The sequence below is a fragment of the Mytilus edulis genome, chromosome 1 (assembly GCF_963676685.1).
Source record: "Mytilus edulis chromosome 1, xbMytEdul2.2, whole genome shotgun sequence".
NCBI lineage: Eukaryota > Metazoa > Mollusca > Bivalvia > Mytilida > Mytilidae > Mytilus > Mytilus edulis.
In genome coordinates this window covers 10286949-10303610 of record NC_092344.1, presented here as the reverse complement: position 1 = coordinate 10303610, position 16662 = coordinate 10286949, and the positions used below count along the sequence as shown (strand labels likewise).

The window sequence follows — 16662 nt, the reverse complement described above, 5'->3', positions numbered from 1 at the left end:
AGCAGTTTTCGTTGATTTCATGGTAACATGGGTACAACAAATTTCAATGTCTAACGAAGTACAAATTTTTTATTTAAATGTATGTAGACTTTGGCAAAACCACGAAATCAAATATCGACAAAAAAGAAAATGTTATTCAATCCACAAAAATTGGTAACCACGAAAATGAATGAATCCACAGTATTGCATTAGAATGATACATGATTAAGGAAAACCATCTGTTAAATTAAGAAAAATACTACAATGTTTATTCTGACAATCTTTTATGAATTTAACTAACTTGTTTGGATGTAAACTAAAATATTGGTTTTGTGAATATAATACATTACCATCATTACAACAGCAATAATAGTTCTGTTTACTCTTTCCATATCTCACACATGTTCCTTTAAAATCACATCCGTCAAAATACGCTGAAATGAAGAAAAAAAAATAAGCATTGTTCACAACTTTACATTTTTTTAATCATGGTATCAGATGAATTTTCAATCTTTGAAATACTGAAAATTAGTTATAGAATATCTTTTTTTTAACAAAAATGGAAACAATACTATGTATATTCTGTAATTAGATATCCATTTATATGAGCTGTTTCCTAAAGCAGGAACATAAATTGTCATTGCCAATGAATAAGGGATTCATCTCTTCTTAATATGTGAAATCTTTTATAAACACCTAAATATAACTATCAACTTATCATGTTTTGCAACGAAGTAACAAAGTTTTTCCAGTCAGGTACCAGTCTACAATTAGCAAAGGGAAACAACTTTTGTTAAAGATTGATATAATAGAATCAAATCAGTAATTGGTAAGAAAGCTATAGAAGGGGGGGGGGGGGTGTTGAGATCTCACATAGCATGTTTAACCCTGCTGCACTTTTGCTTCTGTCGCAAGTCAGGAGTCTGTTGCCTTTTTTATTCTTGTATGTCTATTAATTTTAGTTCATTTAAACGTGGGGTTTAGTGTGACGGTAATTTTCACTGAACTAGTACACAATTGTATTGAGCGGCCAGTTGAGGACCACCTCTGGGTGCAGGATTGTTTCGCTGCGTTGAATACCCATTGGTGGCTGTTGTCTGCTCTTTGGTCGGGTTGTTGGCTCTTTGACATATTTCCCATTTCCATGCTAAATATTATATTATCATACCTTTTTTTAAATTCAGAGGATCAACAGTACAGATCAATTTTCCGCCATCTGCTTTATATAATGATAACTGTCCAATCATACCCGATGTACTAATTTCTGTGGTTTCTAAGGAAATCTTAGTTAAATTATGACCTTCATATAAAAGTGATGTGTCCACTTGCAAAGCTAATGCCTTACTCCAACTTGAATATGTCCCAGAAACTTTGACTGTGTTGTTTCTAAAAGAAACAGTTGCATCAATATTCAATGTATCTTTAGGTTTTGTGGCATTCAAGAAAATTTGGTAACTGTGTTGTTTATTGTCGCAGGAATACATTCCTTCCCATTCACTTGTAGAAAATTCTGTTTTATCTGAAAAGTAAAAGAAATAATTTACTTATCAATTCTTGAAGCATCAAAAAGATAGGCTTGTCAGGAAATGTGAGCATCAGCTAAGCATTAGTGACACAATTTGAAAGGGATGTCAGAAGTGAAATTTGACAGATTTGGGGCAAAATAAGCTGTTACTTTTATAAATTGTTATTTGGATGGAGAGTTGTCTCTTTGGAACTCAAACCATATCTTCCTATATCTATGAAAAAGCTTTTTAAAATAAAGTCTAATTAGTTGCTATTGTACTGAAAATCACAAACGTATAAATAAAACAGTGCTTTTACTTTCTGCTTTCTAAATATTGACAGTCACTAGAAAGTCTAAAAGCTAACACCTTACAGCAAGGTAAAATTAGCCTTAAGTCAACTTACTTGTGTATACACTGCAGTCGACATCACTGCCTGGAACCTGTTCTGTACAGTCTGTTCCCCTCCATCCACTCAGACAGACCTTGTTTCCCTGATGATCACAAGTATAATGACCATCACATTTGTTTGTAGGAACACATTTTTTAGAGCAATCACTTCCATAGTACTGTGGGTCACAATATACTGACAGGGAAAATCTCAAACTGAAAAATAAAAGCTGTGTCATGGCTCTCTCAATAAACAATATTTCTATTTATATATTTGTTCATGTATACTGTTCATTTTCTGATAATGATGGTGGACATATGTACATAAGTCTGTATATTCTAGTCTAAGATGAAATATCAGACTGATAAAACACTTTATATAAACATACAATAATGTCAATTTTGTTTTTGATGATGACTATTCCAGCCAGAATTTATAACATGAAAACATGAAGTAGTTTTGCAATACATATGCTAGGTTGTATGAATTACCTTGTGTACATTTCATTAATAAATTGATGGGGTTGGAAATTGCCTAATACTTTCAGTATCAGTACATCATGTCCTTGATTCAAAAAAATGTTAGGCAATATTATCAAATGGAAAATGTAAAAATCACTGAAAAATGTGAATAACTTTCATGTAAAACATTGTCTGAACACTTGTTCATGATAACTTATTATGACTGTAGTTTATAAAGTCTAATCTTCTGAACAGACAATGACATATAGACAGAGATATTCAAAACTTTATACTTAAAGGGGGAATGTTGTATGAACAAGAGGCTCCACAGAGCCTGAACCGCCAAGGTTTCAAAGGAAAGATATGAGGTTACAGGTCCAACCTTACCTTGTAGGATTTTTACTTCTTGTACCAATAAGATTGAGGTTAACTGCAACATTGCTGGTTTGGTTGAACCCTGCCTTTGTTGAATTGTATATATCAAGGAACTGATCAACTAAGACATTCTGCTTATCATCTGTATTGGAGTCAAATACCACAATCTGGATAGGTGCTTCTCCCTGAAATAATAATTCAATGTGTGTTATTGATCTTGGTTAAAGACTGTAGGAGTTACACCAAATGGGTTCCTTTTTCCTCAGCATTCCAACCTAACAAACATGACCATAATATAGCCTAGGGCAATAAAGTCTTCTTCATTGTGTGATTTATCGGGAACTTATCAGATCAACTCTTTTTTTTTATGAAAGTAGATATGGACCTGCCAGGAACTTAAAATCCAAAAGTAGGGGATATGTGATAATGGACAACAACCCGACCAAAGAGCAGTATACAGCAATAACTTTTGACTGCTAAGTGATTGATCTAGTAGTTGTATTATTTTATTATTCAGATTACTGGTCTAGAGCCAGGGAAAAAAACAAATATGTCAGAAATATGCATCCTTTCTTGAAAACCTAAAGAAGAACTCTGTTTTAAAATATTATGTAAATATAAAGGAAAGGGTTACCAAAAGTCAGGTTTTGGCAAAATAAACTTTGAATTTAATTCTCTTAAACCCAACAAAGCATGTTATCTGGGTTATGCTGATTTTTGTGAAAATTAAATTGCTTCAAAAAGTTTTTAGTAATGGTACAAAAATACTAGAAAGATGTTTGTAAAATGACAATGCACTTTATGTAAATATGTAAACGCATTTTAAATGTATACAGTTGTCAAGATAAACTGACGTCAAACTTTTCAATTTATTGCTATTTACTGAATACTTTTTGGTATATTTGATTAACCATGTAAAATAAACTTGAAGTCAGATAAGAGAGAAACGAATAATAAATTCATTCATGTTTTAGGTGCTTAATGTGTGTAAAAAATCAATACATGCATCTGTTTGAATATTATAAAGCTAGGTTCAATGACAGTACACTTTAATGTTAATATATGGACATCTTGTTCTATCACATATATCTTAAAAAAACCATTTTGGGATAAGTTAAAAAGGACAAGGTGGGATTAACCTGTTATTTAGCTTTTAGTGATTTGGTCTGTATTAAAAGTTGAGATACTGTAATACTACTACCCTGCTTTCATGATATTCATGTATTCATGAATAAAGTAGAATATTCATGAATATTCATGAATATTCCACTTCCATTCATGGTTACTATTCCAGTGTCAAAATTATTCATGAATATGAAAAATGAATTAAGTGGAATATACATGAATTCTTAATAACTGTTTGGAGACAACAAATAAATGTTCTTAAAATGCTAGTCACTTACTATATCATAGTATAATCAAGTTTCCTTCATTCAAAATTGTTTTTTGTGGTAATAAAACCCTTTTTGTCAATATGAATAAACATGAATAAGAATGAATGTTTGGACTTAGAATTTTTTTGCATACATTTCATGAATAAGAATGAATAATGAGGAATAAATTTTGGGCTTAGAATATTTTTCCATTGTGTGACAAACATGAATAAGCATGAATAAAGCTGCATGATAATGACTCAGAATTATTTGTGGCAAACGGCATAAAAATTGATAATGAAATTTGTTCTAGGACTTTTGTATGTATATTTTTACTTGATTGTTGATGCTGAATAACATACATGTACATGTATGTATTCCACAGTTAAATGAAAAAAATATATGATAAGTTTAATAGATACATTGTAGCTCATGTAGGTGATATTCATAACATCTTAATACAAAACATGTAAGGTATTTTAAATTTAATTTTATTAATTACCATGATCATAAAATAAACATTGTAAATTTTCTTTTTTTTTCACATGAATACCCCTGCGAGATGAAATTCATGAACCACCATGAACTGTTCATGAATGTTCATGAACAATGCATGACTGTTCATAATGAGTTCATTAAGTTTCGTTCATGAATTTAGTTCATGAATAGTTCATAAAATGCAGTTCATGAATATTTTCTGAACTTTAATGAACTGTAAGTCAGTTCATAATGTTCATAAATTGTTCATAACACATGTTCATGAGCATTTTATGAACTTTTAATGAATAAATGAATACATAAAGTTTATAAAAAAAATTATAAATTTGACATCCATTACATTGTTTCATGACATCACAATTAAAGTGCTTTTAGCATGACCTCCAGTTTATTCATTTACAGATCTTGAGATCATTTTGAGACAAAATTCAGTTGAATAGCAAAAGTGTAAATACATGTATGAGGGGGAGGACAGGGGTAAGGGAGACAGGGAGGAAGGGTGTAGGAGAAAGGAGAAAGGGGGTAGGAGAAAGGAGAGGAAGGCTGGGAGAAAGAGAAAAAGTTGGAGAAAAAAATAAAATATGAAAAAATAAAATATCTCTCTTTTTGTGGTAAATTAAAGAAAATAAAATAATCATTAAAAAAAAATCATTTAACAACAGAAATTAGCTCAGCACCTTTTTCTTTTTTTCATACTACGCCAGAAGAGTGTTACATTTTTAGAGTCATACAAAATTTGGGACTAACTTTGAAGTTTTGTAACTTACTTTGAGCTGGAGATGTTTCTCATGTTTCGTTCTTACAATCATGACAAATTTGGTAAACTTAATTTCTTTCTTCTAAAGATGTAATTTCTGATTGTCTCTCAAAGTTCAAACATGTGCCTTTCTTAACCATCATACAGCACATAGAGGAACTTGGAAAAAAAGCACAGATTAATGACAATTCATTCTTTCCCAAACATTGCAGACTGGTGTCAATAATTTTCATTATTAATGAATTACGTTTACCTATTGTAAAACGCTTCAATGACTTTGACAAAAGATTACAATGTAGACAAATGATTACAAGTGACTGGGAATAGAAAAACGTCATAATGACGTCAGCAAAATGATGTTTTTGACGCTTACAATACAAATGAAGATGTTTGATGAGGAGTGAAGTAATATAGCTGTCAAAACAAAGCAGATTTGTTATCAGATAAGTAAATTATATATATTTTGATTATATTTTTTTGCTGAATAACTATATTTTGAAGCATTTTATAATAATTATTGATTAATTAAAATAAATATAAAACACCAGAAAGTAGCCTTTACATTTTACAGTGTTAGTTTAATGATTTCCATTCAGGAATAACTGATAGATTTGTACAATATATTGTATTTCAAGGTAAAAATAATTCATGCTTCAGCCACTCTTATGATTGTGTGTGGGTAAATTAAAAGGGGAAAAAGGGGGGTAGGTACATTATTTGAAATGTCATGAAAAGGCTGAAGTGATATTCATGTTATTAATCTTACTCTATTGATATTTTAATAAAAACAACATTTATTAAATTAAATTATTACATTGTATTATACCTGTTAGAAACTGTTTAATCTTGAGTGTTTATTTATAAAAACAAATATCAAGGACTTTTGATTCTTTGTGGAGTGATTTTTGATTTTGCAGGGGGAAACTCAGATGCATTTATTGATTAAAAGATCTGTTCAACTGTGAAGAATTTCAAGCAGAACAACTGCACCAAGATGTTATTTAGCATTTCTAGTTGGAAGTCCTGATACAGCAATTTTAATTACAGACAGGAAGAGAAGTTTACTTATGATAATAACACAAAAAATGAAAATTAAAAAAAATCCTTTTAAATTATTTCATGAACTTTAGATGAACAGTTCATGAACTACAAGTGGACAAACAATGTTCATGAATTAAATTACTAATGAACAGTTCATAAACACAGTAGTTCATGTGTTCATGAATGATTCATGGACTGGTATGGTTCATGAACAAATTCATGAATCATTCATAAAAAATTCATGAACTATACATGAACAGGACATGAACTACAAATGGACAAGCGTGTTCATGAACTATAAAATCATGAACAATTCATGAATAATAAAAGTTCAAGAACTATTTTTGTTCATGAACTTTAATGAACCAAAGAGTTCATGAACACTTTCTGTTCATGAATAGTTCATTATTCACTGGTTCATGAACGTGCTTGTCCATTTGTAGTTCATGTCTAGTTCATTAACTGTTCATGAATCTTTTATGAACAATTCATGAATTATGTTCATGAATCATTCATGAATCATCCATGAACATTCATGAACTATTCATAATCATTTCGCAGGGTTGAGCATAGTATGAAAGGAAGAAAAGCCAATGCAAAGCACGAAGTCAAGCCAGCATAAGATAGGCCTACATGTACATAAGAACTTTTGACAATGACAATTTTAGAATAATGACCAGAGAATCGAGAAAAAGATATTATTGCAAAATTACTAAACTGCTAAATGTTCAAAAAGCTATCAGACTAAAAAAAATATCTGCAAATAAGTAAAAATTATGTATGATTATCACTTTGCTCCATTAGATTTGTCTGTCTTCAGTTTAAAAATAGATCTGAAAACACATAGATTAAGGAAGGGTTTGGATTAAATCCTAGATCAAATAGTGTACAATTTTGCTAGATCTTAATGAAAGTGATTGTAAATTCATATTTCACAGCTACATTTGTATCATGATTAAATGATTAAAAAATATTTTAAACTTAAATGTCTGTATTTGCTTTTGGTTTTCAAAAAACCTCTCAAGGACACTTATTTCAATATTCATGGTTAATCTAGAATATTCAACCATTCAATATTCATGGTTATTCTAGATTATTCAACCATTCAAATGACAATATTCATGGTTATTCTAGAATATTCAACCATTCAATATTCATGGTTATTCTAGAATATTCAACCATTCAATATTCATGAAATATTCACATTCAAGGTTATTCTAGAGTATGTATTTAGCATTCAATATTGGGATAGATATATATTCTATCATTCATGGTGATTCTAGAATATTCTATCATGCATTATTCAAAGACATCCTATTTCATTTTCATGAATATTCTATAGATAATTATTCATGTTAATTCTTGGTTATTCAGTTCATACAATATTCATGTATATTCAAGCTTATTCAGTTCAAACAATATTCATGTATATTCAAGGTGCCATTTAACATTCATGAATATTCATGAATATTCATGAACTGTTACCTTGAATATTCATGAACATTCATGAATATTATTCATGAATATTCATGAATTGTTCATGAATATTCATGAATAATTCAAGGTCAGGAAAGCAGGGAAATAAATAAAAGCAAATACCTCAGGAGCCATGAAATCACAATAAATGCTTATTTTTATAGTTTGTTCTTATGTTGTATTGTTACACCACTGTTCCAGGTTAGGGGGAAAGTTGGTCACTTCAAACTAGTTTAACCTTGCAACATTTTGTATGCGCCAGTCCCAATTTCAGGAGCTTTTAATTCAGTGGTTGTTGTTTGTTGCTGTGTTGCATAATTGTTTTTTTCATACTTTAATTCGTATATAAATTAGGTCGCTAGTTTTCTCATTTGAATTGTTTTTCATTTATGGCTGACTATGTGGTACAGGCTTTGCTCATTGTTTATGCCAAATGATGACCTATAAATGTTTATTTCTGTGTCATTTGGTCTCTTGTAGAAAGTTGTCTCATTGACAATCATACCATATCCACTTTTTATGTAAGCACACAACATAAAATAACCTTTCTATAGAGTATCTTGTACAAAAAAAAGGACATAACAGCTTTGAAATTTTTGAGATTCATTCAGATATAAAGCATGCAGGAACTAACTTAATAATGTACATGTATAATAGTGTTTGTCTTAATGATCAGAACAGCTCTTCTTATTTTATACTTGGTGTTTAATATTTCATCTACTTCACAAAGGAAAACTAAAATGTAACTTCAAAATTTAGAAAATACAAGACTTGAGTCAATACTATGAATAATTTGGCATATAATCAAATTTTGAAATCTTTTAAACTAATACCCTCAAAGAATACCCTCCTCAACTTTATGCTTTATTATTTCAAAACCACTGAAGGACCATATATATACAATACTAAAATATGTTTGTACTTAGAATATATTAAAAACTCTAAACACATGTAAAAGCTTTCATAACATGCATTAGAAAACACCTGTTAAAAAACTTTATTAGATTCATAACTGGTTCTCAATACTATAACTTTGTGTTTTATGAATAATGAAGGTTTGTTTAATGTGCCTCATGGTTATATTTTTTTTGAAAATCTATAACTGACATGAGCAGGCAATTTAGACTAAAATGAACATTGAGTCATCTAAGTAAATAGGAGAATTATACATTGTAACGTAATTTCCTTACAGGAATTCATTTAAAACAAGAAAGAAAACTTCATGTTGGGAAAGACAAATACACTTTTTATTGTGTTTCAAAAGTATATTTTTTCTGTAAGTTATTAGTCCTACAGTGAATGAGGGCGGAATTTTGATGACAAATACAATTGAATGAAAAAAATAAAATGAACTTTTGTCAATATAGAAACAATACAAGGATATTACCTCCTACAAAGAACCTATAAAGATTACTGAGATAATGTATTCCACTCATGACGATCTCTTATTCTTACGTTACCAAAGAATTTATGATGTCAAACTATTAGGAATATTACATTAAACTACTGTCCAACAAAATGCAGGACTTGGATTTAAAAGGAATTGATAAGAAATCTTTCAATAAGAAAAAAAAATCAAAATTGATTTAGGTGTGGTTTAAATGGTTCATGCAGTGTTTACTTAAGTTTTGAAATTCTAATCTTTCTTTCTTAATAAAAGTTCAAAGAATCAATTACTGTCAGAACTTGACAAATTCTTAGGATTTTCCTGGTCCTTAGTACTTTGAGAGGAGTGTTTCTATATTTTGTCATATCATTATTATAAATGTTACAAATACCCATGATACATGATGATATCACCATATTAATAACATTTGTCATTATTCATTTGACTTCTATTGTCAAAACTAATAGATAATTTTAAAAGTTTTAATACATTTTTTTGTTTATTCAATTTTATACTGATATATCTATCCAGACTATTACTCTTTTCAACAACCAAAAATGAACACATAATTTTAAATTGTCAAGACCATTAAAGAGAGACAAATTTGGATATATCAAAAGACTTGGAAAAAGTCTTTTTTATCCAAAAATTTTAGGCAATAACAACTATTTAAAGAAAAAAATACATTAATCTATTTTAAATAGTTGTGCAATTATTTTTTAGTGATAAAAGAACACACATTAAGATCATCACAGGAAGAACTGTCAAGAACATCGTGTTTATTTTTCCTAAAAAATCCTGTTGTAGGTTAATATAGATATAGAAGATGTGCTTTGAGTGCCAATAAGACAACTCTCCATCCAAGTCAAGATTTCATACAGTAAACCATTATAGATCAAAGTACAGTCTTCAGCTACATGTATACATGTGTGGACCGTAAAGTTGGGGTCAAAACTCTGGTTTCGCATTAAACTTAGAAATTCATTAAAGACTACCTTGACCAAAAAACTGTAACCAAAAACTTAAACCTGAAGTGGGACAGATAGACAGGCAGACAAACAAACAAATGCATGCACCAGTTGTATAAAAACCTAATGCCCCTTGGTGGGGCACAAATAATTGATGTCATGAAACATCATTTGCAATGTGATCTTGTAATGTCCACTGTATTGTAAAAGGCATGCATGTAAAGATGTTTCATATTTTCAAACTGTGCAGATGTGCAAAATCATTTGCAGTCTTCAGACAACTTAACTTTTTTAAAGAATATTAAAAATGTCCTACCTTCCAAGTGTCAAACACAAACTGAACATTTTGTAGATTCTGGTCAAACTTGACAACATTTTTATCTGAAGTTGTAACTTCAGTAGACTGTAAACAATTACTGGTATTTAAACTGAAATATAAAAAATAATACAATATGTACATCATAAATAAAAATCTATTATATACATTTTGTAAATGCAGACTCCCAATTTTTCTGGACATAGTTTAGAACTATAATACATGTATATCAAACTTATCTCATTGCAATATTGAATGGGTAAGAGTGCTATCGTCACCTGGTCAATTTGACACTTCTAGAAGAAAGATGTGGTTTATTTGCAAATGAGACAACTCTTGACAAGAGACCAAATGACACAGAAACTAACAACTAAAGGTCATTGTACAGCCTTCAGTAAAGTTTATAAGACATATAAGTCAACTATATGAAAGACCCCAAAATGACAAACGTAAAACAGTTCAAACAAGAAAACTAATGGCCTAATTAAAAGTCTGCACTTAGTCAAATAGGCATCCAGTCAAATCAGTATCTATCTAAAGTCATTTGAGCATTTGGTTAGTCAATTTGGCACTAAATATTGTTTAATACTTGTTTTTACCTTTTTGTTTATTGTAGGGGGAGAACAGGTTTTTTGTTTTCTAAATATATTTTTTAAATAAAATAGGTTGAAGTATTCTTGATATTTTATTCATTTAGTTTGATTGCGTATCATTCTTACATGTATATGACGTGCTTCTTTCGCTTCATGAATAAACCCATGCTCTAAATGATCCAATAAATTTTGTTCTGCACATGTATATTGACTACAGCAAAATAATGAATTTTATCAAATTAGCATGCATTTAGTATATTTCATAAACTTAAAACTCTTCCAAACTCTTAAATGATGCACATGTTGTTACTAATTCATTTATTATGACTGTAATGTGTTGCATTCCGAAATTGACATATTTGACCTAGATATGACAACCGTTCATGCTGGCTGTTCCAAAACTCCTCCCTCTGAAAAATCAGTGTCAGCTGTTTGCTTCTTTACAAACAAAAAAGGGAAGTTCATGGAAGAGCCTATACAATCGCTTTACCCTTATACACATCGGACATAAAAATGACCTTAATTGTCCTAATCAGTATCGGAATAATTGATGCAAGCTATACTTTATTGTTTGTTTTAACATGGGTAGGCATTAAATTCGTGTTATTTTAGCCCTCACTATCGCTCAGGCAAAAATTCACGAATATAATGCCTACCCATGTTAAAACAACCAATAAAGTATAGCTTGCATCAATTATTTCTTAATTTAAAAAAAAGTGGTATTCAATTTAAGAATCCATGACAAATCGCCCCACAGGCAAATCGCCCCACTTTCTAAAAAATAGACCTACTCTTATTTACCAACTCGCTCAACTTATAAAATGAGAAAAATCAAATTGAAAATAGGTTGGATAACTTGCCCCACTTAAGAAAAGAGTTAAAATCACGCTGAAATAAAGTCTGCCAACTCGCCCCACTCATGACAAATAGATAATCCATGATGAATTTAGTAATGCCAACTCGCCCCACTTATGGAAAAATATGCTTTCCCCTTGTAGACGTTCCTGCCACTTATATATAAAATCAATACCTATGAAAACCTTAGATAAACATCTTTTGCATTTCTTTTCTTTTTGTTTCTTTTCATTTGCATTATGATACAATTAACAGATTTCTTTTCATTTGTTATGCAAATAACCAAAGACATATATATAAGGTACAATGTACATGGGGCCCTATAGTCCTCCACCATATTACGTACATGGGGGACATATACGTTTGCAGGAGTAATATTAAAGGGATTTAACCACAGGCACTTCTTCCAAAGGATAGAAAAAAGTGGTTATGGGCGAGTTCGTGAAAAAGTGGGCCGATATGCCCACTGGATATGCCATTGGGGTGATTTGTCCTGCTTCCCATTTTAAACAATAAATAGGTTGATGTTTACACTTTTTGCTGGTAGTTTTTGATGTTATTTTTCTATACAAATCCTTGTTTTTCATTACTCATAGTAGACTGTGGTCAGTGGTAGGGCAATATTTTTCAATTCCTATTGACGAAACGTACAGTAATTTCTTGCAGAACAATTTAACATGGATGTCAAAATAACTACATTGGGTGCCAACTTTGCCAGGTGCTGAATTGACTATATAGAATTCGAGTTTATGAGCTTCCGTTCTTGCTTGGAAGTTGCGAGGTTTTTAATTCTTGATTTTGATCACAACATGTATTTATCAACCTCGTCTATGGTCCTGGATGAATAAATGATACGTTATTTATAATTCATTCTTTACGCATTTTATAACGACAACAAATAGCAGCTGCTACAATTTTTTCTTTTTTTATGATGACATTTGGCGGGAAATGTTTGTCTAAATAAAACGATGCTGGAACAAACATGAAATGTTTACGAAAACTACGCTAATTTGTATTTTTAAAAGTATTCATCACGCAGATTTACGTACAATTGTCTGCAAATATTCTGACAGTATACATCTAGTATTTTTTAAAGAATTTATTCGGTTGATATATAGAACATAACATAATATGGATGTTAAAATATATAGATCTAGCAGCAAATTTCGGGGGAAACGCTGAATAATATTGGGTAAGTTTTTATCATCAGAAAATAAAAACACTTCACCAAAAATATGAGGCAGTATTGTAATGTATAATCTAACACAATGTGTCAGTTTTGCACACTCTGTTGCTTGATATAAACCTCTCCGTGACCCTTACTTCTTGTTATTTTTGAAAACAGCATGATAGAAACGTCATTTTTGAAAATCGTTAACAATATTAATTCTATCGTTTATAACTTAGGCATATCCCTTCGTTTGCCTTAAAGGTATCACAGACGACCAAAGTAATGTCTATAAGAAATAAATTATTTTGAATACAGAATAACAAATTTTCTTAGTTACTGAGAGCGAGTCGTCAGAGTAATCTTAGGCAAATAATCAGGTCTTCTTATTTTTTACTTTTAAATCGGCCACTGGCATTTATTTTAAGATAGAAACCACAAACGTCGTAAAAAGTTACAGAAATAAAATTGAGAATGGAAATGGGGAATGCTTCGAAGAGACAACAACCCGACCATAGAATAGACAACAACAGAAGGTCACAATGGGTCTTCAATGCAGCGAGAAACTCCCGCACCCGGAGGCGTCATTCAGCTGTCCCCTAAACAAATATCTATATTAAGGTAGATGGGGTGTCTAAATTATAATCCATAGAATTTTTTGATAATTTGCCAAAATGTAGTTTATAACCTGCTTGTTTCAAAACATTAATTAAAAGAATGGGTCACCAGACTTATTTTCACACTACAGGTTGTGCAAAATTGTCAGATTTAGTATAGAATATGCATGGAAAACCCAATTTTCCTCATTAAAACAAAAACTACACCATAGAATTTTTAGATAAAATATGAGAAGATGGCTGCAATATTATTCTTTCAGATAAGAGAAAGAAAAATGAGGGTCACCGAACTCGTTTTCTTGCTACATAATAAAATTGGTAAATTCCTAACACATTCTATTGTAAAAATTACACAATCTGGATTATCTGCCCTTGCATTTGAGTTATCTCCCCTTATTTGACAAAATTATAAAAAATTGAATCAAACAAAAGTATTCGGTTAATGGTAAAACACAACCATAAATATGATAAAACATTGCATATTCTATATTATAATGAAAAATCTTACACATGAATTACCTACTTATCTCAAAATTTGCACATTTTTGCAAAGATATAGACCTTGTTTTCTGGTATTTCAAAATCCAAGATGGAGGAAGACACCCTATCTACCTTAATATATACTAGTTCAGTGATAATGGACGTCATACTAAACTCCGAATTATACACAAGAAACTAAGACTACTAGACAAAGGCCAGAGGCTCCTGACTTGGGACAGGTACAAACATGCGGCTGGGTTAAACATATATACCTCTAGCCAATGTAGAAAAGTAAAAGTATAACAATACGCACAGTAAAATTCAGTTCAATAGAAGTCCGAGTCCGATGTCAGAAGAGGTAACAAAAGAAAATAACTTGACAAAATGACAATAATACATAAATAACAACAGACTCATATGACTAGCAGTTACTGACATGCCAGCTCCACAGAAAAGCACGATGTGTTGTTGAGTTTATAGCAATAAACTGAGACTACTATAAGTTATTTTATAATAGTTTCAGACGTAAAGATCTATCTTCAATACAGTATGATAATAGAACTACTTGAAGTTACACCTCACATAACTTGGTAATCGTCTCGTCACTCAGAAAAAGAACGGTTATTGATGTGGTCAGAGACAAATAAGATAATTGCGGTCACGTATTCAGTTTGTTTTAACTTTATTTACTTATTTTTAGATCAATGCATATTTTCCTCAATTGTGACTACTTTCCATCAGAAAAACTGGAAAAAAATGAGATAGTTATTGTTGGACATTCATGCTTGACATTGTAAGCTCCTCTTCACAAGAGGTAAAACCCGCCGCTTTTTTCAAAACACTTTTGATTGCTATGTTGTTGTTTCTTGTTTAAAAAAAATACTTACTTAGATATATTGTCTAATAAACATATCCTAAATAAGTGATCACATGTTCCTATAGTACAACCCGGAGTATTTACAGGCGAATCACAACAGTCTCCTTTAGCATCAGTTCCTGTAGGATTATTATATTCTAATAACTTCAAACTTATTTTTCCTTTACAATGTGTGTCTTTTATCTGCATTCAAAAAAGAAGAAAGCATGATTAAACAAGGGATTTAAAATGGAGAGAAAAGCTTCACAATGAAAAGGGATAGTCAAATAATTTTAAGATATATGGTTTCGACAAAATCAAAAGCGGTGTTAATGTTGTTGTATTTTTTATTTTTTTTATTTCAAAGGCAAGTCTCCTCACGAATCGAGCAAAAGTTAAGAAAACACTACAAGTTGAAGAAGACTCGTAGAATCGGGGGCAATTGCTCGCAAGATGTTGACCACAGTACATCTGTGCACACCCAATTCAGGGGGACGAATGAAATCTAACCAATACATTTATTATGTATATACCAGATCATGTTGCTAGATTTTTTACTAATTCTTCGGTCGTTTGTATGCTCTTTTTTTTCTTATTTCTTTTTTATTTTCTCTTATATTTTGGCTATTTTTTCACGTAAAAGGTCTCTCATCTGGTAATTGTGCGATGCCATTGCCGAATAAATTAAATGTAAAAAAGAAGATATGGTATGATTGCCAATGAGATAACTCTCCACAAGAGAATGGTTTATAAGTGTTTCTTTCTATTCAAAATATGATAAAATAAAATACCTGAACGTATAATAGCAATAACCATATCCCAAATTTTAACGAAATCATTTTAGTAATTATCCAAAACTACAAATATCACCAAACATTGAATCTAACAAATATCCAGCACCAGAATTGTCCAAAGTCTACTGATATGAACCTGGCTAATACTAATGATTATTTCCTTTTGTATTAAGATATCAATAATGGAAATTGTTTCTACCTGACATCAGTGGTATGCTGATAAGGAGAAGAAAGGCGTGTAGGGCAGGGTTTCTAGTGATGTCGGGGGCGGAGACACAGGGGTCATTAAATTTTAAATTTATTTCTGTCAGTTTGTTTGCTTTTTATTAAACGCCCTGACAGAATGTATTATTCACTGGACTTTGTATTCTGCTTTATCAATGCGTAGTATATATGGTCATTTCTTAATCTCTGATATTGACATGAACGATTGTTCATAGTAAGAATTTGCCAATACCTTCACGAATGACATAAGTGACATATATGTACATGCATGTTACATGTCCAATACGGCTTAAGGTAGTGAGACCTTCACAAGTTTCCGTTGAGAACAATGTGAAGCAACCACAGCAATTTATTTCAGGAGTGGACGGTTATGAAAACATTCATTTCCACATTATATTAGTTTTTGTCAGTATAATGTATGTTCGATTGTTTATTATTTGTTTTCCCCCCTTTTTTCATTAATAATAATAACTTTTCGTTGTTTTTTTCGTTGTTGATTTTTTTTGGTTATTAATAATACTTACTTAATCCTTGTTTTTCGTTGATG

General features: G+C 30.8%; 1 protein-coding gene across 1 annotated transcript in view; it reads right to left on the bottom strand.

Moving 5' to 3' along the window:
* The window catches only part of LOC139523929 (uncharacterized), a 94329-nt gene extending 78269 nt beyond the window's left edge, over nucleotides 1-16060 (bottom strand). Inside the window, exons 1-7 of the mRNA XM_071318358.1 lie at nucleotides 15888-16060; nucleotides 15128-15300; nucleotides 10528-10639; nucleotides 2724-2896; nucleotides 1891-2090; nucleotides 1148-1498; nucleotides 330-413 (exon numbers count right to left, since the gene is read on the bottom strand). Coding sequence (XP_071174459.1) covers nucleotides 330-413; nucleotides 1148-1498; nucleotides 1891-2090; nucleotides 2724-2896; nucleotides 10528-10639; nucleotides 15128-15300; nucleotides 15888-15935 — 1141 coding nt within the window. The 5' untranslated portion in view covers nucleotides 15936-16060. The remainder of the gene's footprint in view (nucleotides 1-329; nucleotides 414-1147; nucleotides 1499-1890; nucleotides 2091-2723; nucleotides 2897-10527; nucleotides 10640-15127; nucleotides 15301-15887) is intronic.
* Between the last annotated feature and the right edge of the window lie 602 nt (nucleotides 16061-16662).